The 23,706-nt window shown below is 35.2% G+C and overlaps 1 protein-coding gene and 1 long non-coding RNA gene across 2 annotated transcripts in view; both read right to left on the bottom strand.

Moving 5' to 3' along the window:
• The window catches only part of LOC125650890 (uncharacterized), a 29,479-nt gene extending 13,147 nt beyond the window's left edge, over window positions 1–16,332 (bottom strand). Inside the window, exon 1 of the mRNA XM_048879462.2 lies at window positions 15,300–16,332. Within this exon, the coding sequence (XP_048735419.1) occupies window positions 15,300–15,457 (158 nt within the window). The 5' untranslated portion in view covers window positions 15,458–16,332. The remainder of the gene's footprint in view (window positions 1–15,299) is intronic.
• On the bottom strand, window positions 11,907–13,679 carry LOC130054552 (uncharacterized). Its single transcript, XR_008802839.1, has 2 exons — window positions 12,872–13,679; window positions 11,907–12,623 (listed from the first exon to the last, which is right to left on the bottom strand). It is a non-coding gene; the product is annotated as an uncharacterized LOC130054552 (long non-coding RNA).
• Window positions 16,333–23,706: the final 7,374 nt, after the last annotated feature.

Below are 23,706 nucleotides of genomic sequence, written 5' to 3'. Positions count from 1 at the left end.
CAGAATAGTTTACTTTTTTCCCTGGGTGTATCTTTACCTACAGTAGGGGAAAAGTACAGGTAACTTAGGTCAACAATTGAAAACCCGAGAATGAATCGCTATATCAGACAAAGAGCTTACTGACGTGCTGTTAATATTGTGTACATCGTTATCATCATATCTGATATATCGTTGTAAAATCTGCCAGTTTTCCTTCACAAATCTCTCTCTCTCTCTCTCTCTCTCTCTCTCTCTCTCTCTCTCTGCCCATGGTGCATACTAAGATATAATATCTACATTTTGAAGCTCTGACAATATTCTAATGCAAAATTAAGAGCATAGATAAAAACTTTTATCTTGAACGCATATATTTTAATACACGTACTATTCATAATATAGATTTTTTAATACACGTACTATTCTTAATATAGATTTTTTAATACACGTACTATTCATAATATAGATTTTTTAATACACGTACTATTCATAATATAGATTTTTTAATACACGTGCTATTTATAATATAGATTTTGCTGAGGAAACTTTAAACTTCCGTATACATGTACTTACAAAATATTCTGGACTGTCCGTACATAATTTTCTTAATCATTATATCAAAACGTTTGAAAGTGTATCTTTATATGAATTACAGATTTTCTGCCATTACATGCAGTGATGGATTTAGATGGATAGCCCCACTATCCTTGTCTCTTTTTGCCACTTTGGGCTAAACCCCCCAACACCTACCCCCTATTTCAGGGCGGCATTTCGATTGGTACAAACTCCTTTGAACATTTTCTGGATCCGTCTCTGTAAAAGATTAACATTTCATTGACTTTCGTCGCGAAACAGTCTCCAAAATCGGTGCACAGCCTTTTTTCCGTCATACATGTATTAGTATTGTCGTTTTTATTTGCTGTAATGTTTGCACTGTTTAGACCATGCAAATATCGACAATGTTATCCAGAAGAGACATACTACCCATTTCCATCGCATTTTACGTTATGTTTCATATACCAAAGTTTGAAAATTTGCATTATTTAAAAACAACAACATATTTTGAAACTTTTATTACGTGCTTCAAATTCAATAATTGAAACGCCTGTTTTATAGCCATGGTAAACTACATGTAAATGCTAAATAATCCAAGCGTCGTATTTTTGTATATTTCTATTTCATTAAAAATCCACTAATCAATAGTGACTAATTAAATTCCACAAAACTTCAAAATTACTACAAAATGCGACATATAGATCATTTAATCTCCAAGTTATATATAGCTAAGATGCCCAAGAAAGTTATTTGACTTTTTCAACAACCTGTTTCCATACCTCGAATAGCACATTTTGAAATTAAAACATAATTCTGTACGAAGATGTCAAACGCTTTTAACATTGACACATCCATGTAATTAATGGTACATGTATTTCAAAAGACAAATATAGTTTGTAGGGTCTTCGATCTGACTTTCAATGTGCGTTGAATATCCACGTTGCTGTCGCAAGTTTATTCATCAAAATATGTGTACAGTTCTTATTGCTGCTGTTTACGAATTTATACATTACCCTTTTTAATGAATCAGACTCTAACTTGTCATATACTTATACATACACAACCCCGCGTGTTTGAAATCTTTTCTTTCAACATCTTTCTTTATGGAGGTTATTTTTAAAATGTTTATTTTGAAAAAAAAAATTTATAAATGAACATAAAGAGTGGTGTGTGTATGTATATATGTATATGTATATATATATATATATATATATATATATATATATATATATATATATAAATTTAATTCTTGCATCAAATATGGCAGCCAAGCCATCTATTGATCTTAAATAGAAAGTTTATAGAAAAAATTCTTGAGCATTATAAAAATATTTTCCTTTTTAACAGTCAATCTACAAAAACTGTTACATTTCTTGGGACCATTGATATTGTTCTACTTAATCAAATAAATCGAAATCAGATTTGTGTACTTGCATTTTATGACAAGACAAATGCATCTTAAAAACATATTGATTAAATATTTTAAGGTGAAAATTGTTCTAGGAGCACGATATCAGTTCGACTTTGATAACTAGTTACAATGATTTTCAACTCCTCAAAATGACAACTTTTATGAATTGCAAATGAAGACATATCCCCGAAATCGAATATTTTACCGAATCTCGAAATGAATCTTGAAATCACGTGTTACACCATACCTTTTTAACTAACCCATCCAGAGAAGACATCCGGACAGGGGCCATTATGATGCATTTGTTCGTTCAGTCTTCATCTATCTGCGATATCTCACCTCTTGCAGAGCTTTCTACCAGAGGTTTTTTTCCTATGATCGAACAAATGTCATTAATTTTCTATGCCTGCTGCCATTGTGTTTATATAACAAAGCGATCTAGTTTACAAATATTCGAGCTTTCGACGGAAAATTGGTTGAAATAGTGACATCTGGTAATAATAAAATGTTACGAAACAATTTTCTCAAATGGACACATATATGTATGCTGATTTTATGTTGTATCTATCTTATCTCGTGGCAACTGAAAATTTTGGCAAAGTTTGTAATTATGAAATGTAAGCACAGTCCTTTAAAATATTTTTCGAAAGAAAAAAAACAACAACAAACAATAAACGGAGAGAAAGCAAACAAAAGGTTCCAATGTCACCTGAGTGACATCGTTTGAAGCCATATGGCGGTAGATCTCAGGGGTATGTACTGCCCAGTACCAAGAAGGCCTTGTAACCATGCAGACGAGTCGTAACAGGTGAAGACATAAAATGGTTTTACTGTGAACTTCTTCACAACACGCATGTTTTGAATTTAATGTTTTTTATTCATTGATATTTTAACAAAACATCCACATCTCGTTAGGAAAAAGAACAGCAGCCTATCGCAATAACTGTAACCATTATTATAACCTTTCCAAACTGTATATAAACCCATTTCAACATTTTACTTTGTTCACATATCAATTTGACCAAGCATAGTGTTAACTGTTGTCAAAGCAGATTTTTCTTCTTCTTATATACTCCTACGTAATAGAAACTTTATCATGGCCCTAAATTTGACTGAGATTCGGCTTGGCTGAATATTTGGACTGACACCTTCACCGAATCTCGGAGCAGTCCTTCATAATTCATGCCTGGAAATTCACTTTTAGCTTCGGTCGGTTCTAGCAATTAATGTGCACTTAGGTGACACTGCTGTTCGCTTCAAATAAGTGATTTGATTGTTAAAGTACCTCTCTATCACTATCAATTTTGCATTGCTTACCGTCCCAAATCCCAAAATGAAAATAGTTACTATAAATTTTCCGTCTATGGCACAATATCTTATATCCTGATATTGAAGAGTTCCTATAGTCTGTTTTATCTAATTACTGATACATTGTATCTCCACATATACCTACTTGTATATCGCTAATTTAACAAGAGGACCATGGGCCACATCGCTCACCTGAGTCACCTTGGGTCATATTTAAAGATTTTCTCTATATATTTGTATGTAAAACTTTGATCCCCTATCGCGGCCCCATCCTACCCCTGGGGGTCATGATTTGAACAAACTTGAATCTGCACTATGGCCGGAAGCTTTCATGTAAATCTCATTTTTTTTCTGGCTCAGTGGTTCTTGAAACGAACATTTTTAAAGATTTTTCCTATATATTTGTATGTAAAAACTTTGATCCCTTATTGTGGCCCCATCCAACCCCCGGGGGCCATGATTTTAACAAACTTGAATCTGCACTATGTAAGGAAGCTTTCATGTAAATTTCAGCTCTTCTGTCCCCGTGGTTCTTGAGAAGATTTTTAAATGACCCCATCCTATTTTTGCATTTTTGTGATTATCTCCCCTTTGAAGGGGGAATGGCCCTTCATTTGAACAAATTTGAAAGCACTTCACCCAAGGATGTTTTTGGCCAAATTTGGTTGAAATTGGTCCAGTGGTTCTGGAAAAGTTTACAGACAAATAGACGGACAACAGGCGATCAGAAAAGCTCACTTGAGGTTTCAGCTCAGGTGAGCTAAAAACAAACTATAGGAACTCTATAATTTCGGGAGATAAAATATTGCGCCATGAAAGTCATCATCTGAACGGAAAATTTAGTGATAGTTTATTTCATGGAATTTACATATTTAGACGGTAAGTAATGCAGCATTAATAGTAATATAGATTTGGTTTAACAATCAACTAACTTATTTGAAGCGAACAAATGGATCTAATAAATGGATGGTGGAATTTTTGTAATCATGGTATCATTTTGAAGGGTTCATCAAATAAAAATAATCCACCGTAGGAATTTTCAAAATTTTGTTTACTGCTTGATTTATTTCACCTAGGATTTAACATTGAAGTATATGGGAAAAGCATGTTTTATTACAATATTTTAAAAAGAAATTATATTTTCACACAAATCTCTTGGTAGAAAGTTACAAACACTTTCTCTTAGTGAAAATATGAAATAAAATTAATCATTGACCACACACATTTTTAGAAAATTAGATTTTTCTTGATTTTACAAAGGGCAGACAACTCTTCCAAAAAGTCTAAAGTGCAAAAAGGTCAGCTTCTAATCATTTACCAGTCATGTGAATTTCATCTGCTTCACTTTCATCATTATTTAACAATAAACATTTATGTTGATCTAAATCCTTCAAAACTGTTCATTATCCTTTCATTATACATGGAATACCTTAAGTGCACATTAAATTTCCAGACATGAATTATGAAGGACTGCTCCGAGATTCGGTGAAGGCGTCAGCCCAAATATTTAGCCAAGCAGAATCTCAGCTGAGATTACCATGACCCCATCCTGGTCCCAGAGGTCATGGTTTGAACAAAGACTCTACAACACATATGGATACTTGCATAAACAAATTACAAATGTATACTTCTTGAAAAAAATTACATATTTCCCCTAAAACTTTAGACTCCTATTGTGGCCCCACCCTGGCGACAGGGTCATAGTATAAAGGAATACTGTACAAATTAATTTTAGAAATTTGCGTTATGTGATTTTGCCTTTGAATCCCTACTTTGACCCCCATCCTGACTCATTCACTTGAATCTCTGATATAAAGGGATGCTTGCGCATACATTTCATGACTTCAAGCTCAGTGGTTCTAGAGGAGATTTAAAGACTACATCCTATTGACAATTATTCGTAATAATCGTCCCTTTGATGGTGGCGTAGCCCTTCATTTGAACAAATTAAACCCCTTTATCTAAAAATCTAATTAAACAATGACAAAGTGGATGAGAAGAAGTTGAAAGATATGTGAATTGTTTAAAAAAACCCAGAGACAAACATGGAAAGGCCCACTAGCAACTGCTTTATTGGTTTCTTTATCGTTATGTTAGCGAATAATCTTACATTTGCAGTAAATCAAGCTGATCAGATCGCTTCCCTATAAATAGCTGTTTACGACTTCCCAGTTGTATTTTTCACTACATTGGAAATCAGTAATACGTGAACTTTCTCAAAGTTCAAATTCATTAAAGTGCCCAATGATCAAGGCTTATTTGCATATTGGCTTAACAGACTATATCGGAAGTCACATTAGCAAATCATAACTATGACTGGAAGAAGACAGGAATATTGGCTATAAAACGTTATTCGATTCTTGAGTATGCCTCCCACAAGATCAAAATAAGGATGTGCTACCTCTTCCATTTCAGTGTAGACGACAACGATGTCATGTGATGTATTTCAAGATCACGTGCAACACGACAAATTCAAGGCGTTTGTTTCGGGATTTATTCTATTGATAAGCTCCGACAATGTTTTCCACGTCAATTCTGGAGCTTTTGATGAGTTTATCGTGTTTTCCTTCATATTTCAAAGTGTTTTGATAGAGAATACAGTAGAGTTATAAGTTACAGAATGTCTGTTTTACATCACCTAACACTTTTCAAGATTTTTCAAAGGATGTCCATGCAAAAAAATCGATGCATGATCTAAGTCAATGTCAATTATTCCATTCGTATTTCATTTAATTCATTATTTAATTCTGGGTGGCAATTTCAGCATTACCGTACACCACTGTTAAACATTGACTCTGAAAGTCAGCACTACGGTATACCACCGTTAAACATTAACTCTCAAAGTCAGCATTACCGTATACCACTGTTAAACATTAACTCTCAAAGTCAGCATTACGGTATACCACTGTTAAACATTAACTCTCAAAGTCAGCATTACCGTATACCACTGCCTGTACTCAATGTTAAACATTGACTTTCAAAATACTGGCCCCGGGGCCATAAATCGGAGACAAACTCACTACTGATCTTGGTCTCACTTTTCCATTGTATGCATATTTTCATTTGAATTTGGATATTCCATGGATCCAACAAAATTTACGGCATTGTCTATGTTTTATTTGTTTACATGTGAATGAGTTTAGCCCGGATCTCAATGGTGTGGTGTGATCATGCTACTTCTAGATTCTCAATAAATTTGACTTGATATCAGAATGAAATTTTATTCATGTACGTTTATCTGGTGTTTTTCTAAAAGTGACCATATACATTCTCGAGGTCTAATATAAATCAAACGATTGGGAGAGGGGGTGAAAAATATTAATTACCAATGAAAAACATAGTCCAATCAATTTTGTAAGAACTTCTGAACAAAGGGGTTTAAAAGCGTTATTTTTGTAGAATGGGAAAAGTTAGGGTTTATATTTGTAACTATCGCGAAATGACGCGAAAATTTCGCGTATATTTGCCAAATAATGCAAAGCATTATAATCCTTTCTCGGTGACCTTGACAAAAGCACACCAACTTTTTAAAGAAACATTTGTTCAAGTATTTAACTTCTAATGTCTCCATCTATACCACAAAGAGAATCACCGTGTAGCCCAGTCGGTAGATTGCTTTCCTCGTGTTTGGAAGGTCTTATTTCGGTATAGCGACTGTTTGAGTGGATTTCGTTAGTCCTTTAAGACTAGGCTTGAAACCTGAGTCCCAATTCACGGTAGGCGTTGACATAATAAAGAATCCTTACTTCGAACCAGCCTAACTCGTCTTGTAAAGTTTGAATTTGTGGTACTTCACCTAACGTTGGCGAAGTCTCTGTACGAATTAAATGATCTCGAAGGGTCGTCAAGTTCTAAACAAACAACAAACTTTATTACAGAGTTAAGGCATGGACAGAATTTATTTTACCAAAGACATTGAGTTTGACCAAGAATGGCATGGGTTCTAAGTCATGCCACACCATCTGGTCATAACCAACCTTTGTGGCAAGTATGTGCTTCTAACGTCTGCCCGTTACAAGTTGTAGACCAGGGGGGGGGGGGAATTAACTTATTTTTACCAGTCTCTGGTTTTTAAAAGTTTATGACATACTGCCTGGCCATAAGCAACCTTTGTGCCAAGAATGTGATTCTAATGTTTCAGCGTTATTCAAACTTTTGTTTACGGATTTTTTCTAAATGAAATCCATATGTAAGTAAAGTTCACGATTTACAATGAAAATACACTCAATGTGATCTTTGATCAATTTCATGCATACCTTGCATATCCAATGCTTTGTTACATCTGCTCCATAATTTTTACAATTTCTTGCACATGGTCCAGACTCTCATTTTAACATGGTTAAGGTTCAAAATTTACAATTATACTCAGTTTCAAGGCAAGAGTCATTCCTGCTTGTGATTATCACATTGTCTTTCACAATTTTAAATACCTTGCTATCATGTTTAGAAGTACTGTGCGCTTCTCTACCAACCACCTAAACGAGAAAAATAAAAAAGGCCCAGGGACCACAACGCTCACGGAACCACATTGACCATAAGATATATTATTGGAACACTAATACTTGCTCAATAATAAGTCAAATCCTGTAATCTAATCATTATATACACGACATGTATCCAAGTGCTTCAATATTATTTTCACAAATTGTAATTAATAGATTGGTATTGGAAAGACTCTATGAGATTCCTACAACAATCTTGAATATTGATATTTCTACTGTACACCACCTCTAAACTAGAACATCATAATTCAGTTTAGGAAATTCATCATATGTATGTACATAAATCCATTATAAGAGTTGTTAAAATTATGTAGGACAGTGTCCGACCTCCAGGTTGATTAAGAGGTTTACTAATTGCGTAGGTGCGGATTTGTATTGTATATATGTACTGTATCTCATATGTTCTACACTGATGTAAATTAGTTCATGAGAATAAAGCCATTGTCATTGTTAAGTGTCCGGCATTAGAAGTGAAAGCCATAGGTCTGTTGGATATGACCTTACAAGTGGAGGCCCCGTGTCACGGTAGGCATTGGTGCAATAAATAACCCTCGCTCACTGTTGTGGACTTGAACGCTATGCGTAGGTTAAAATATGTGACACTTCACCTATACCTGATAATTTCTCTATATTCATGAGCGAAAAATTCTCGAGCGGGACGTAAAACAACATATAAACAAAAATAACGACAACGGGCAACAGACTTTTGATCAGGAACGCTCACCTGAACCTTCGACTCAAGTGAGCTAATAACAGTAACGAAAGTAAATCAGGTACTCTGTATACATGTATACCATAACTCTAAAATAAAGCCATTAATCACCCCAACTCACGAATTACATGAATTGTTTACTTCTATCAGTATCATTCAGTTTCTGTTAAAACCATATAGCGATTCTTTACCGGTGCTAACTGTGTACCAATTTTAGCTATATGTTTCAAATCTCCCAAATAATACTCAACAAAGAACAAGTTATTCTTGGGGTCAAATAGCCTATTTTCTACAGTTAGTCGTTATTATGTCTATCATTCTCCAAGATATGGATTTTCTATTTCTAAAATCAAAGTTTGGGTGAATGGGGAATTGGAAGCGTTATTTATGAGCATGCGCGGAACTCCAGAGATTCACATCACACGAGCTCTTCAGAAGAAAATATTTATTTGACTGTAAATGTGCCCTATTTAAACCCATATGCTAATGCAACAATTAATTAAGCTGCAATTTGATTGGTATCTTATTGGCGTTAATGGAAAAAGGAATGAAATGAAACATGTACATGGGTAGAAAGACTCATTAAAAAAAATCATTGAAAACAAGACACTCACAGGCCATATCGGTCACCTGAGTATTACTTAGGAGTATCACTAGTCACAAGGGCTATGAAATATAATAATTTTCCCGTTCTGCATATTTAAGCTAAATTCTAATACTTAGCATCAGTATAAAACCAGATATATTCTTCAAACACAAATGCCTCTGAAAATGCCGATACTGATGACAAACTTTACATAATATATGTTATATTTTAATATTAATTAAAATTAACACCATATGTCTATTTTGGACCCGCCCTAGAGTCAGAACCATGTGTTTGCGAAATCTATAATTTTGGTACATCCCTTTTTGGTTTTCCTAAATATGGATTTAGTTTTTAAACATCAGCAAGAAATCTTTTAGATGACAAGGACAATAATCTCTATAATTTTGGCCCCTCCTCTACCTCTAGGAATTTATAATTTTGGTGAAGGGCTATTTGCTCATGCTAAACATCCACTTAGCTTCAATTCAGTATCAATAGCATTAAAGAAGATGTTATTTAATGTTTTACACATAAACACTATGTACCAAGTTTAGTCCTCCCCTAAAGCCACAACTTCTACCTCGGGGATGAAAATTATAATTTTGGTATAGGCCTTTCTGCTTTAAATGTTTTCTGATAGATGTGCGGTTGTAGAGAAGATTTTCAAAACTGGTCAATTTTTGACAGTTTTTGCCCCACCACTAAAACCCCGGGGGTGTAGGAGTCCTGGAATTTACAATCTAAGTTCCCCTTGTCCCAATGATGCTTTATACCAAATTTGAAAAGAATTGGAATGGTAGTTATCAAGAGGAAGGGAAAAGTATTCAATTGTTAATGCACATATCTAATCACTGTAACCATTTTAACTCCACCTTGGTACCAAAATTCCACCCCTGGTATCAAAATGTACAAATCTGGTAGACGTTTTCCTGCTCTACATGACTATGCATTTAGTTTTCTTTCAGACGTACCGTTGTAGAGAATATTTTCAAATTTTTGGCAGTTTTTGCCCCACCCTAAGGCTCTGTAGGTGCAGGAGTCCTGAAATTTACAATTTATTTCCCAGATGCTTCATACAAAATTAGAAAAGAATTGGAAGGGTAGTTATCAACAAGAAGTTAAAATGTTCATTTTCAAAACTGACCAGTTGAGCCCCACCCTGGTATTAAAACCCCTACCCCTGGGATCATGAAATCTATATTTTGGTAAAGGGTTACCTGCTTCTTCTAAATATCTAATAAGTTTCAATTCAGTATCAATAGCATTTAAGAAGATGTAATTTAAATGTTTTACACATAAACACTATATGCCAAGTTTGGTCCTGTCCTGGGGTCAGAACTTCTACCCTGGTGATCATGAAATCTATAATTTTGGTAGAGGACTTTTTGATCTAAATGTCTATGCGTTTAGTTTTTCTTACAGATGTACAGTTGTAGAGAAATTTTTCTAAATTGGTCTATTTTTGGTAGTTTTTGACCTGCTCCTAAGGCTCCGGAGGTGCAGGAGTCCCGAACTTTACAATCTAGGTCCCTATTGTCCCAAAGAAACTCCATACCAAATTTGAAAATATTTCGAAAGGTCGCTATCAAGAAGAAGTTTAAAATGCTCAATTGTTAACCAACAGCAATAGGTCATCCGAGTAAATCATCTATCCGTTTATATGATGAGCATGTACATGTAGTTTATTGTTAAGGGTTTACAGACATGTATACATTTACTTCAAACATTGGTAATACGTAATCATGAAAGAGACACACATTTACTGATTAGGATCGGGTATCCCTTCACAATGTAGGCAATCAGTAAATGCAAGTTTTTTAATGAATACCTTTGGACCCCAAAATCAACAGGGTTTTTGCTCTCTTGATAACAAAACCACCTGTGACGTCTGAAATCAATCTAGCTAAAAATGTAACCTGTACAGTGTCTACAACATGTAACCTGTACAGTGTCTACAACATGTAACCTGTACAGTGTCTACAAACCCAGTGTTACGAACACACTCGCACATAACATCGGCTGAGATTCGGCTCGGCTGAATATTTGGAGTGACGCCTTCACCGAATCTCGGAGCAGTCCTTCATAATTCATGTCTGGAAATTTACTTTCAGCTTCGGCTGGTTCTAGAAATTAATGTGCACTTAGGTGACACTGCTCTTTGCTTCAAATAAGTGAGTTGACTGTTAAACTAACTCTATGTCACATTGCTTACCGTCTAGGTATGAAAATCCCAAAATGAAAATAGTCACTAAATTTTCGTTCAAATGAAAACTTCCATGGCACAATAAGAGTTCCTATAGTCCGTTTTATCAAGTTACTGATACATTGAATCTCCACATACCTACTTGTATATGGCTAATTCAAAAACAAACTATAGGAACTCTTCAATTTCGGAAGATAAAATAATGCGCCATGGAACTCTTCATTTGAACGGAAAATTTAGTGATAGTTCATTTCATGGAATTTACATACTTAGACGGTAAGTAATGCAACATTAATAGTGATACAGATTTGTTTTAATAGTCAAGTAACTTATTGGAAGCGAACAGCAGCGTCACCTAAGTGCTCATTAATTGCTGGAACCTACTGAAGCTGAAAGTAAATTCCAGACATGAATTATGAAGGACTGCTCCGATATTGGGTGGAGGCGTCAGTCTAAACATTCAGCCAAGCCGAATTTCAACCGATATTAGCTCACACATACAATGTACCCACATAAGAACGGTCCCGTTAGTATAGCTATTCTCACACTAAATTAAGAATAATACCGGTGATCATAAAATCATTATGATAAGCTGATACCGATATTATTCTTCACCTTGAAAATTGAATCATAAATTGATGTCATACAATTTTTGGCACATGTTTATTCAAACGTAATATCAACAATTGACTTAAATTGTGGTTGTTTTAAGCATGATTCTACATTATATCTTTAGCTTTCATATTTATTGTCTAATAGTTTTTTCTCTCTAAAATTACACGAAGTGAAATGTGCTTACCATTATGTACGAGTATGTGTATATCCTAGTCACTGGTCATGATCATAAATGGTATTATGATAAAAACAAACAAAAACAATCGCATGCTCATCAATTCAAAGTACATGTAAATTGTCAAAATCTTAAACAAATGTGTCCCTCGACTTTCCCTACATTACTACGGATTCTTCAGTGTCCTCGTCGCTCTCCGACCCCTCGATAGGTTTTCAACAACACTACACTAATGACACATAACCGTATGGTAACTGCTCTTTCCTTAAGACGAGAGAAAGCCAAGTACCATATCATTTAAATATGATCCCACATCTCTTAAAACTTAACCTTTACAATACTACGACCTGATTCTAATGTCATCAAATCTGATCCATAGCAAATGCTTGTTGGCTGGATTGTATCCCTGCTCTGGACACAGAGGACTCCCGCATGATCACGATTGGTGGAATTTTTATAGTTTCCCTCCACTTTCATACGTTCCTGGGTGTAGGATTTGCAAAGTCAAATTTGGTATACAAGGATTGTTAATCATTTCTTCTTCTGTCGACCGAGGGAAAACCACGTTATCACAATTCTATAAATAAATATCTATACAAAATTATATGTCAAATCATACTGCACATTGTAGCTATTTGATTACGGCAACAAAACTTTTATAGTGACCTTGACCTGTAAATGGTATAACAATTTGAGTTTTGTAATTTTGCAAATTTTATATACTAAATTTAATTTTCATACCAAAAAAAGAATGCTCTTTGAAACTATGTTGCGGAAAATTTGATAGAAATTCCATTAAAGTAACATTATAAGTCATTTGCTTACCGTTCAGTTTATAGCCCTTCAGTTCGTGGACCTCTTTTGTAAGAAATCGCATATTGGCAGTCATCGAAACATCGTCATCTTCATTACCAGTGCTTATATCCGGTAAGAGATTGTTACAAATAGCACTGTGAATGTAAGGATTGTCCTGTCCAGGAAATTCTATGTGACAACCCGTCGTAACTGCCTACTACTGTTGACTATATGCGCATAAATCCGGAGCGGAGGAGAAGAAAGAATCCGCTCTAAAGTGCCTAGCGGATTCAGGGCATAGTCGGTCCGGAGCAGAATATATTCTACATTAATGATAATAAAGATACGTGTATCGTGTATCTGTTAAAAAATATGCGAAGAAAAAAATGTAATTGATATATATTATTTGAAATGTCCTCAGTCATCAATTTGGGGGAAAAAATCTCCAAAAAAGTTCATGTACTTCATATTTGAAAATAAATCTTTCCGTATTTTTTGTGTAGAACTGGTATGGAGAGGTGCTGCGTCACAGGTACAATCTTAACTTTGCTATAACTCCCATCCCCTTAAAAGTCTGTATTCTCACTTTTATTCAGAATTGTTGCTTCAGTCGAATATTAGCAATCACGTAACTGGCAGTACTCCGTGGCAATTACCGTCTATCAGTGGCAGAGAGCACTAGCAGGAAGCAGTGTAATTGATTGTCGTCCATGGAATTCCATAGATTTAGTTTGATTATACATTATTTTGAAACGTCTTCTAATAAATAATGATTAAGGAATTAGGTTGCCGTTTACAAATTTTTATCCCGCATCATTAAAAATTCACAATATTTAGCGAATTTTTACAAAAGCCAACATGTTATATAATCCACTATTACCTGCATATTGTGTTTATGTCTCTCAACTGATTAGATATGCGAAAGCATGTTCTACGTATGATAAACTTTTTTAAAATCAAAGCAGGCTACTCACAATTTGACAAAAAGGATGATATTACACGGGTTTCCAGTTTCATTTAATGTCAGCATTTCGTAAATTCTATGGTCGGTATTATGATATTTGCGAATACAACCTGTCATAGGTCAAAGGCTGTCTAACGTGTATCATACCTTCTATTAGACTGTTCTTTATAATACTGATTTTAACTCCATTTACCTGATCAAGATAATATATCGCTCACGGCGGGTATGACCGGTCAAAAGGGGATGCTTACTCCTCCTAGGCACCTGATCCCACCTCTAGCGTTTTCAGGGGGGTTTTGTTTGCCCTACTCTCAATTTTGCAATTCTTTACAAGATTTATGAGATTGATCATTGTTCGTTATCTTCACTTTTCATCTAACTACATAATTTACTGATAAAGCTGATAAACCAATAGATGAGATAGTTAGGAAACACGTTGCACGTAAAAGTTTCTAACGTATTCAATGAAAACAATCTCCAGATTTCTTATAGGTAGGTAACACATTGCGTTTGAATAAAATTTCTCTACATGATGAGTGGAAAATGATTCGGGCATAGGACTGTCTGATCTGGCATTTTGAGTTTATTGACCCGCGTAAGGCATTGCTAAATAGTGCTGATGTCACAGATGTCTGAGCGTGGTCAACAACATTTCTGCAATCTTCAGAACATAACAATGGAACATCGTATTAATGGCGTTATTCAATTTGTGAAACGTGTTATTGGTTATGTGAAATGCGTTTGACTTAGGATCAAACGAATATGGCTACATATCAATTCCATCATACCAAATGTATGGCATTTTTTCAGTTTTAATAACTTGTTGAAACAGAAGTTACAAGGTTCAATCAAAGGTTGATAAAACAATACTACGCTTAATTACGAGAAAATTGTTCTGCATTATCGTAGCTCTCCAAGTCCTGTGTATCATTTCGCCTATGCAAATGAACATTCCTCTCCGTGTTTGCTAATAGTTGTGTCTTTCAGTATGAAGACCAATCCAAACATTGTATAACTCTACACAGAAAACGAGAAATTTTCGTCTTGGATTTCATGTTGCGTGCAGTGATCGACTTTTCAATTATAATAGAATACATAATTTAATTTTGTGTGATTACTTTGTCAATGAAGAAATCAACATACTCAAAATGTACAACTGCCACTATCCCTACATAACCTCCCTTCATTATTTCACGTTTTCATTTCTCTTCTTCGTTAAACATTGGATTTTTGGCATTTAAACGTTTGTCATCACATACAGTATGATGGGGATTATACATATCTAATCATAGGACCCAAACACTGTAATATCTTTTAAACTCACGGTAGAAATTTAATTATATATATAATTTAAATGCAAAAGAAACGTTTCCATATACCATGGTGTTAAACCAGAAAGCTTTCCTCGTAAAAATGGAATTGTTTTACAACATGTATTTTATACATTTACTTCAAAATATGCAGATTAATAACGCCGGCTATATTTCTGCCTACCTTCTGAAGACAATAATTCCCAAATCTGAGAGATCATCTTTCATGAGTTCCAGTGTGTCCTGGACGAGCAGCCTTTGCCTTGTACTGAGGTGTGCGGCCAAAGTGTCCTTTTTGGGATCGGTAACAGAGTTTGCATTACCCATCTGGTAGTTGTACATCACAGTCCAACAGAATGTAATTTACATGTTCAGGTATATGTCCAGATACCTGATGTCAATTATCAACGTGGGTATAACTTCCGAAAGATTTGATCATCGACAGTGAGGCTAATTGTAAACGACGTCATGATTTGGCGCTCGTTTTGTGTCAGTCGTCTGTTTTCCGTATCAAATGTATCTATAGTGACATGTGGTCAGCCACTGGCGCGTGCGTGGCTTTCTGTAGATAACGCCCTTTTGACTTAGTCGTGATAACTTATCTCCCTGTCACAGGACCTGCAGCACACCCAAACGCCTAAAGCCCATGCATTAAGTCATTCCTGAATGTAATAATCAATGCTTTTATCATACTCGATGACTGCTTATAGTTTACATCCGGAACCCAGGGAAGAAACAGAGGAACTCACTTAGTTCTGCGTCTACCGTCACTTAGCGAAAAACGACATGTAGTTTTAAAGCCGCCGAGTTTTCCAACGATTTTACTTCCACGACAAACTTATGGCTACTTCCACGACAAACTTATGGCCAATCAGCATTTCTTGAAGCGATTGCTGGAATAAAATCAAGTACTCTCCGTCGAAATGAAAAGCGTCTTTGAATTGGCCAATTTCACAACGCCCGCACAATTTACTTGGCCTATATATTTTTTACTCTAAGACTAAATACATTGCACAGATTAAATGATCGTACATTCAAAAACCAGTATACAAGGAATGTTCATTTATATATTTTACGGTGGAGGAACCCCAAGTTTTGTACAACGTACCACTCTCAATGAAAAAGTGCTGTCAGTTACCTACATAACTATAAGATATACACAGGCCCTATACAATATCTGTAGATCCAGTGCATTCATAAATCAAATAAAAATGCGTAATTACCCAAACCATGTCTAATAAATATATATGATAAACACTTACTTGCATTCCGATGCGTGAAACACATTCACGCATCTCCTTTTAATTTACAAATTAGATTTACAATCATTAAACAGATAAAAAAAATTCGAATGATGATTTTCACGTATATTCCAGCTGCACGTGTCATTGGGATTGAAATGTTTTCAAATATTATCATTTTAATCACTTTGCATTGGCATGCTTATATACAATCATGTTGATAAGAACAAGTTTATTAGACACAGAGCTGACGCTCATGAACAATTATCGAAAAATGTACGTTACAAAGTAAACAATAACTAGATATCGTATCTTAACTTTTTACCAAATAACTTTTACCAAACAAATCGCAATCATCTTTACGCGCGTAATATCTGAGTGTTTGAGGGACAGCGTGATATTCTGAATGCATCCACCATCGTCAGTTCTCAGTGTCAGATATCAGTCAAATAATATGCATTGAATTTTTCACAACAATCATTTCCAATACACACAGATATATATATATATATATATATATATATATACTTATATATATATATATATATATAGAGAGAGAGAGAGAGAGAGAGAGAGAGAGAGAGAGACAGTAAAACGTGTAAAGTGAGGACAAATTTCAACCAATGGACAGACGTTGTGAGGACAAGAATTGCACTATGAGGACAAATAAATGTCCTCATAAATGTGACCTACAGCATGTGTTCAAAAGAGAGTATTAGATAAACTTTTATAGATATTCCTATAGCTATACCTAACATACTTTTTTGCCTTTAGAATAATATGTGTATATTCTCTTCTACACATTGTGAGGATGTCCTCATTTAGTAGGTTTGGTCGGAGAGAGAGAGAGAGAAACTGAATCATATTTTTACTACCGGTATTACTAAAATGTATAAACATATTAGTAATTTACTAAAGACCAAATGGTGATAAACACTAATGAAAAAAAGTACAATACTTGGTGACATGAAATGAATACTGGTATCGATATGAAAGTATTCATATCAATTTCGAAATAAATTTGAATTGACAACTAGTGTGACCAACGCAATCCTACCAAAGCGTGTCTGTTGGGACATTGTTACACAATTAACAGAAAGATCTCCAGAGCAAAATCATAAATCACTACAATCAATAGAATTCAATCCGACACCCAGGATTTCAATGCCTCTCTAATTAGGTTCTTGGAAGGCCGACATTTACTTTATATAAATTGATTTGTGAAACACGGAAGCAGAGTCTGGTCAGATACACAAAAAGGACAAACCGTGACATGTAACTTGTCCGTTATTTTGCGGTTTAAGGTCCAGTCATAATAACCCGGTACGTAGACTTGTATTTCTTAGACAAATCAGGTTATCTCCTACAAAGACAGCTATTCATTGATCGCCATGATCGTCACACTGACCTGAAAGAAAATAAGCCGCAAGAAATCACAGACCGAAGTGATTGGACTTTTTTATGAAAGGAAAGAAAATCACGAAAACATAAAACACGTCACACACAACACAACTCACCAAGTATGCAAGCGGATCCAACATCAAATTCTAATCAGACGGGTTTTGACCATTGCAACTTTCCTTAAAATATGTTTCTCAAGTTTTGTCAGTTCCTCGAGATGAAGGAAATGAACTGCATCATCTTGCTAAATTGCTTCTGATTGTTTAATTTCTTTTCGACCGTTCTGTATAGGATTGGGTTTAGGACATATGTCTTTGACACAACATTCATCAGTACTGGCATACAAAATAATTTGTCCCAATATATTATGGCGTCTAATATGCTTATTTAAGTTATTTAAAAAACTTTCTTTTCTTCAGAATTCAATCAGACTTTTGATAAATTTCAAGTGTTTCAAATACGGGATTTTATGTACTGAACGATATCGACCATTCTTAGAAATTAACGGTTGAATGGAGACATCTCCTCTGAGAGTATCAGTATGGAGTGCCAAATTAACATAAACTCAAATAATTGAAGATATCTTTAATTATTTGAAGATACCATCAATTCAGTTAATGCGCATCAATTCAATTAAAGTGCGCAGTAGTTGAAATATTGCTCTCTTCGATTGAATTAATGATATCATTAATTCACTTGAAGAGAGCAATAACTCTTTTAGAGAGAGCAGCTATATAATTAAAGATATCTTCAATTAAACATATCCATAATTGAATTAATGATCTCTTTAATTGTTGCTCTCTTTAAAAGAATTGATGCGCGCATTAATTCCTTATACATATATATATAAAAGAAAAACGTTGTAAATAATTAAAAATATCTTCAATTGAATTAAAGAGATCATCAAATCATTCATATCAAGCTCTAAATTCATTTTTGCGAGCAATATTTCCACCACATCAATTATTGCTCTCATCTAATGAATTAATGCGATCTTCAATTCAATTATTGCTCTTATTAATTGAATTGATACGCGCATTAATTGAATTGATGAGAGCAATAATTGAATAGATGCGCGCAATAAATGCTCATTAATTGAATCAATGCACGCAGCAATTGAATTGATGAGGGAAATGATTGAATCGACACGCATCAAATCAATTATTACTCTCATCAATTTAAATGATGCGCGCATTAATTCAATTAAGAAAAGCAATACTTTAAATTGAAGCGCACATTAATTCATTTGATGAGATCGATAATTGATAAGATGCGCGCATTGATTGAATTGATGAGAGAAATAATTGAATTGATGATACATGTACATGTATCTTCAAATAATCAAAGATATTTTCAATTATTTGAGTTAATATTTTTTGCGCTCCATAATTCAGGGCTGATTACAAAGCCACAATTAACACTGACCAGTCAAACTTATACACAGTATCATATGGTCGGAATCAGCAGCAGTTTTGATTTGCTCCCAACATTTCAGTCCCCTAACATCATAAAATATAATTCATTATCCTACATGTACGACTAATTGCATGCTGTTTCGTCTTTGAGCTGAACTGTTTTGTCTATCATATCACAATTTGTGTCCGACCATCGCCTGTACACTTTTGAACATTTTTAGAAAACAATCAAATTAAAGAAAAAATTGAACCTAACGGAAATGGGTGGGTTGGGGGTTAGAGACCTTCTTGGAGTCACAGAGGTAAGACAAAAACCCTTCATGAGAGGAGGCCTTCACTAAATAGAAGGATAAGAGGAAGCCCTTCACTAAATAGAAGGTTTTGAACACCAAGATGATGTTAAATTGATCATAATAATAATTTAAAAAAACAACAACAACAAAAACCAACTCTGGGGATACCAATGCATTGTGCGCACCCCCCCCCCCCCTTCAGCTTGGTGAACTGTTATCAAAGTGTAAAATCAAATCCCTCATTGTCGAGTCCAGTTCTGTATTTTCAATTAGGAGTATGTACAGACAGGCTAGTTTCTTTCTGAAGCTACATATATCATTGAAAAAAATATCACGTACTCCCTGATATCATGAAGGAACAAGGTCTACTATAATCTCTACAATTATTCCTGCTAACAAGATAACTAGTTATGCACCAAAACACTTTATTTCCGTCACTGTGGGTTTGTGATCATATTCACGTACAAGTATTTTCTAATCGGGGGTAGGGTACCCTATGATCATATAAAGAACATAATGATGAAGTTGATACATGTATAAAGCTTACCAATTGTTAGTATATCCCCATGCATTTTCATCACTTCTACCACGATGAAAAGGGTGGAGGAGTAGATACGATATTGTAACTCCTACGGTCTTGATTCTGTCGGTTGACAAACCAATGGTTTTTTGGTTAAACTCAAGCCAACAAAAGCCGTAATGTATCCTTGAGGAGAGGACTACTTTAAGGATGTACTCTACATGATCATAATGGTTGGCTTGTGCAAGTTGTTTTGAATCCATACATAAAGCACATTACAGGGTTTACAAGTATCGTAAAAAAAAAATATATATATGGAAAGAATAGAATTCAACCCGCTAAAATTAATGATCATTTTATCTACTTTATGGTTACAATCACAATCGGATAGTTTGTGCATTGTAGAACTTGAATCGAGGTCTAAATCCCAGAAAGGATTATTGTTCTGAAAACATTGTACAAGCAAAACACATTGCTGCAAAGCTTTAGGAGTCTGTGTCTTTATCGCATGATATATCTGTAGTGAAAGAGCGTTAACAGTCGGTTTATTACTGGTAATTCAAGAGAAGAAGCTCCGATATATCAACGCTTATTAGCAAGATCCCCCCAAAGTCTGCTTTCTCCGAGCCGGAACAAAACGTTTCTCAATTAATTAACAAAAAAATGTCTCAATAGTATATATGCTATTTTGCCTCTGGTCAGTGTTGAATCCACAAACATCCAAATTCATTTTTTTAAAAACCGTCACAATACCACTTCCTTCTGTAGTTTGCAATTCTATTGTCTATTGTGTGAAATATTAATGTTCAAAACTCGGGTTTTTCTCAAGCCAGTTCTCAAATGGTCAAATACTAGCTATAGAAAAGCAACCCCACAGGATTAGAGGAGTCCAAATATGAAAACAAAAGATGCGATTGTGTCTTGTAACGTGTTGATTTTCATATTTTGTTAACACGTATCATGTATTTCATTACAATTCTACGATGGCCGTCAATTTATACCAATGTTTTTGGTGTAGCGTGTACACTGTTTCCTGGAAAATCGTTGACATGTTGCACTCATAATTCAGGCGTCACAGACTTACATTCAAGTATAGAATGTCAAGGCAAAATCTCATATACACTCTACACCAGTAAGTTGTGTGTGAAATCATTCTCTATCCAGAGTTCCGTGCACTCCTCGCACTACACCTCTGTCAAAGGCTTTTTACAGAAATCTTGTAAAATGTTTCTATTATCCAACATTTATGTTTTGGACTAAATATTTAGTCATATTATGATATGTTTTTGGTGCAACTAAATTGATGCTTACTGTAAATTGTTTAAAATCGCCGTTTTCTGATCATAAATTTGGAACTACTTCGTAATATGCGTATGAATGTAGGACATACACGTGGTGGAGATTTAAATGTAAACATGGAATCAAAAGTAAGAAAGGCTGTAAAAATAGGATAAAACTTGTAAAATAAGAGACAAACAGCTAAATGGTAAATATGTACTTATTAAAGTGTCAGTGGGCTATGAAAAGAGCCTGATGTATCACCCGTTGCCCGAACTTTTAAAGGGAAAGGAAACCGAGATTGTTTATATCATGTGATTATATTGTCACGTGATTCCAAGCGTTGACAGAGGTGTCAAACTTCTGCTCACAAACCAATCTATTCGTAGGTGACGTAATGAGGCCTCGACGGGGAGTTTGACAGAGGTGTATGTGAAGCTTGCGTAACGCGCCCTCTGGTGAGAGAATGGTGTGAAATATCCGGAGTAAAATACACTAAAAGTCGATATCCGGTTTCAGATCCACTTCTGCATCCTTTTCTCTACCCCCCCCCCCCTCTTCTCACTTGGTATCTCGGTCGTATTTCAATTGGCGATGTTCTTGTGTATACTGTAAGTAACAATAGCAGCTGTTGTGAATAGTTTTTGTATGTAATGCCAATACCACTAGCATTAGAAGTCTTTTTTTTTTCAAACTTTCTAAAAAGAGTTGAACTTGGCGAGAAGTACATTGGGTACTGATTAGGTTTTTCCACATTTCCAAGAAGTTTGGACCTATCCGCTGATATAATTACTTGTATAATAGGTTCGGTTTCAGATTCCTTTATATAACCTCTCTTCTTGCCCCTGTGATTCGGGGGCATATTTTTTAGTCTGTCCATCCGCAAAAACTTTAAACCTTGCCCATAACTTTTGAATGTGGCTTTCATATCTCACATGTGTATTCCTTGTAACAAAACCTTTCTTTTCGTACCAAAATTTTACACCTTGTGACCTTCACTTCGGGGTTTGACCTACTTTTGAAAAACTTTAACCTTAGTCATAGCTCTTTTTTTATGGTTTGTAATAGTGCTTTCATACTTCACTTGTGTATTTAACGAATTATTTTACCTCATGACCTTGGAGTTTGACCTACTTTTGAAAAACTTACACCTTGGTCGTAACTTTTGAATAGTTAGTGATATGGCTTTCGTATTTCACATGTGCATTCCTTTTGACAAGACCTTTTTTGGTACCAAATTTTTTTTACCTGATAACCTATCCCATGGGGATCCGGGTTAGAATAGGTCCTCAGTTCCCCTTGCTTGTCGTAAGAGGCGACTAAATGGACCAGTCCTTCGGATGAGGTCCCGTGTTATAGCAGGCATGGCAGATAAAAACTCCTCCCTGCTCAACAGCCGTAAACGCCGAGCATAGGCCTAAATTTTGAAGTCCTTCACCGGCAATGGCTACGTCTCCATATGAGTGAAAATTTTTCGAGAGAGACGTTTAACAATTTACATCCACCTGATAACCTTGGAGTTTGGCCTATTTTTGAAAACCGAAGTCTTAACTTTTGAATGGTTAGTGATAAGGTTTTTATATTTCACATGTGTACCTCTTTTAACAAGACCTGTCTTTTGGTACCAACATTTTTGATCTCATGAGTTTGACCTACTTTTGACAAACTTTAACCTAAGTCATAACTTCTGAATGTTAGTGATAGGGTTTCATTTTTCACATGTGTGTTCCTTGTGAAAAGACCTTTCTTTGGGTAACATAATTACTTTTCTGCCATACAGTGGCATCACTGTTACACAAACATATCTGTTTTCCTTTAAAATGTGCTGGAAGCTGTTAGTAGGTTTGATATAGGAATATAAACGGCAGGGGCGGATCCAGGAATTGCGGTTAGGGGAGCGCAACTTTATGAGACAGGGGATCTGGGGGCCGCCTTGAGGCCCCCAGTGGGTCCAGGGCGAAGTCCTGGTGGAGACCCAGAGGGCGAAGCCTCCGGAAGTTCCTGGATTTTACAGGGCTTCAAATATGTCTCGCCGGAAGAAAAATTCGAAGTTGGCTTCTCAAAAAATCTTGCCAAGATAAAAAAAAATTTAAAAATGTGCTATGTTCGATCTGCAAAGTCCTATTTCGTGGTGGTTGTGGTGGGGCATTGGAATCTGCTGTGGCTGCCTAAAAAAAATCCCCCAACTTCATTTCCTGTAGGGGGGGGGGGGGACTCATATCAAGGATAACTCAAACCCGAATTATCCTGAAGAAGTCGTACAATTAAGAAGGAAGCATTCAAAGATTTTACCTACATTCTTACATAAAATTTAACACTTCTATTGTGCATATCAATTTGACAAATTGTATCCCTGTGGCTCTTGAGAATTTCACTGCATTTTCCTTTGTAAAACTGTTAACCCCTATCTTAATTGGTACTGCCCTGCCAACAGGATCATCAT

This window comes from Ostrea edulis, chromosome 5, assembly GCF_947568905.1.
Source record: "Ostrea edulis chromosome 5, xbOstEdul1.1, whole genome shotgun sequence".
Taxonomy (NCBI): domain Eukaryota; kingdom Metazoa; phylum Mollusca; class Bivalvia; order Ostreida; family Ostreidae; genus Ostrea; species Ostrea edulis.
Note: the sequence above shows the minus strand (reverse complement) of the source record. Positions and strands in the feature narration are given on the sequence as shown.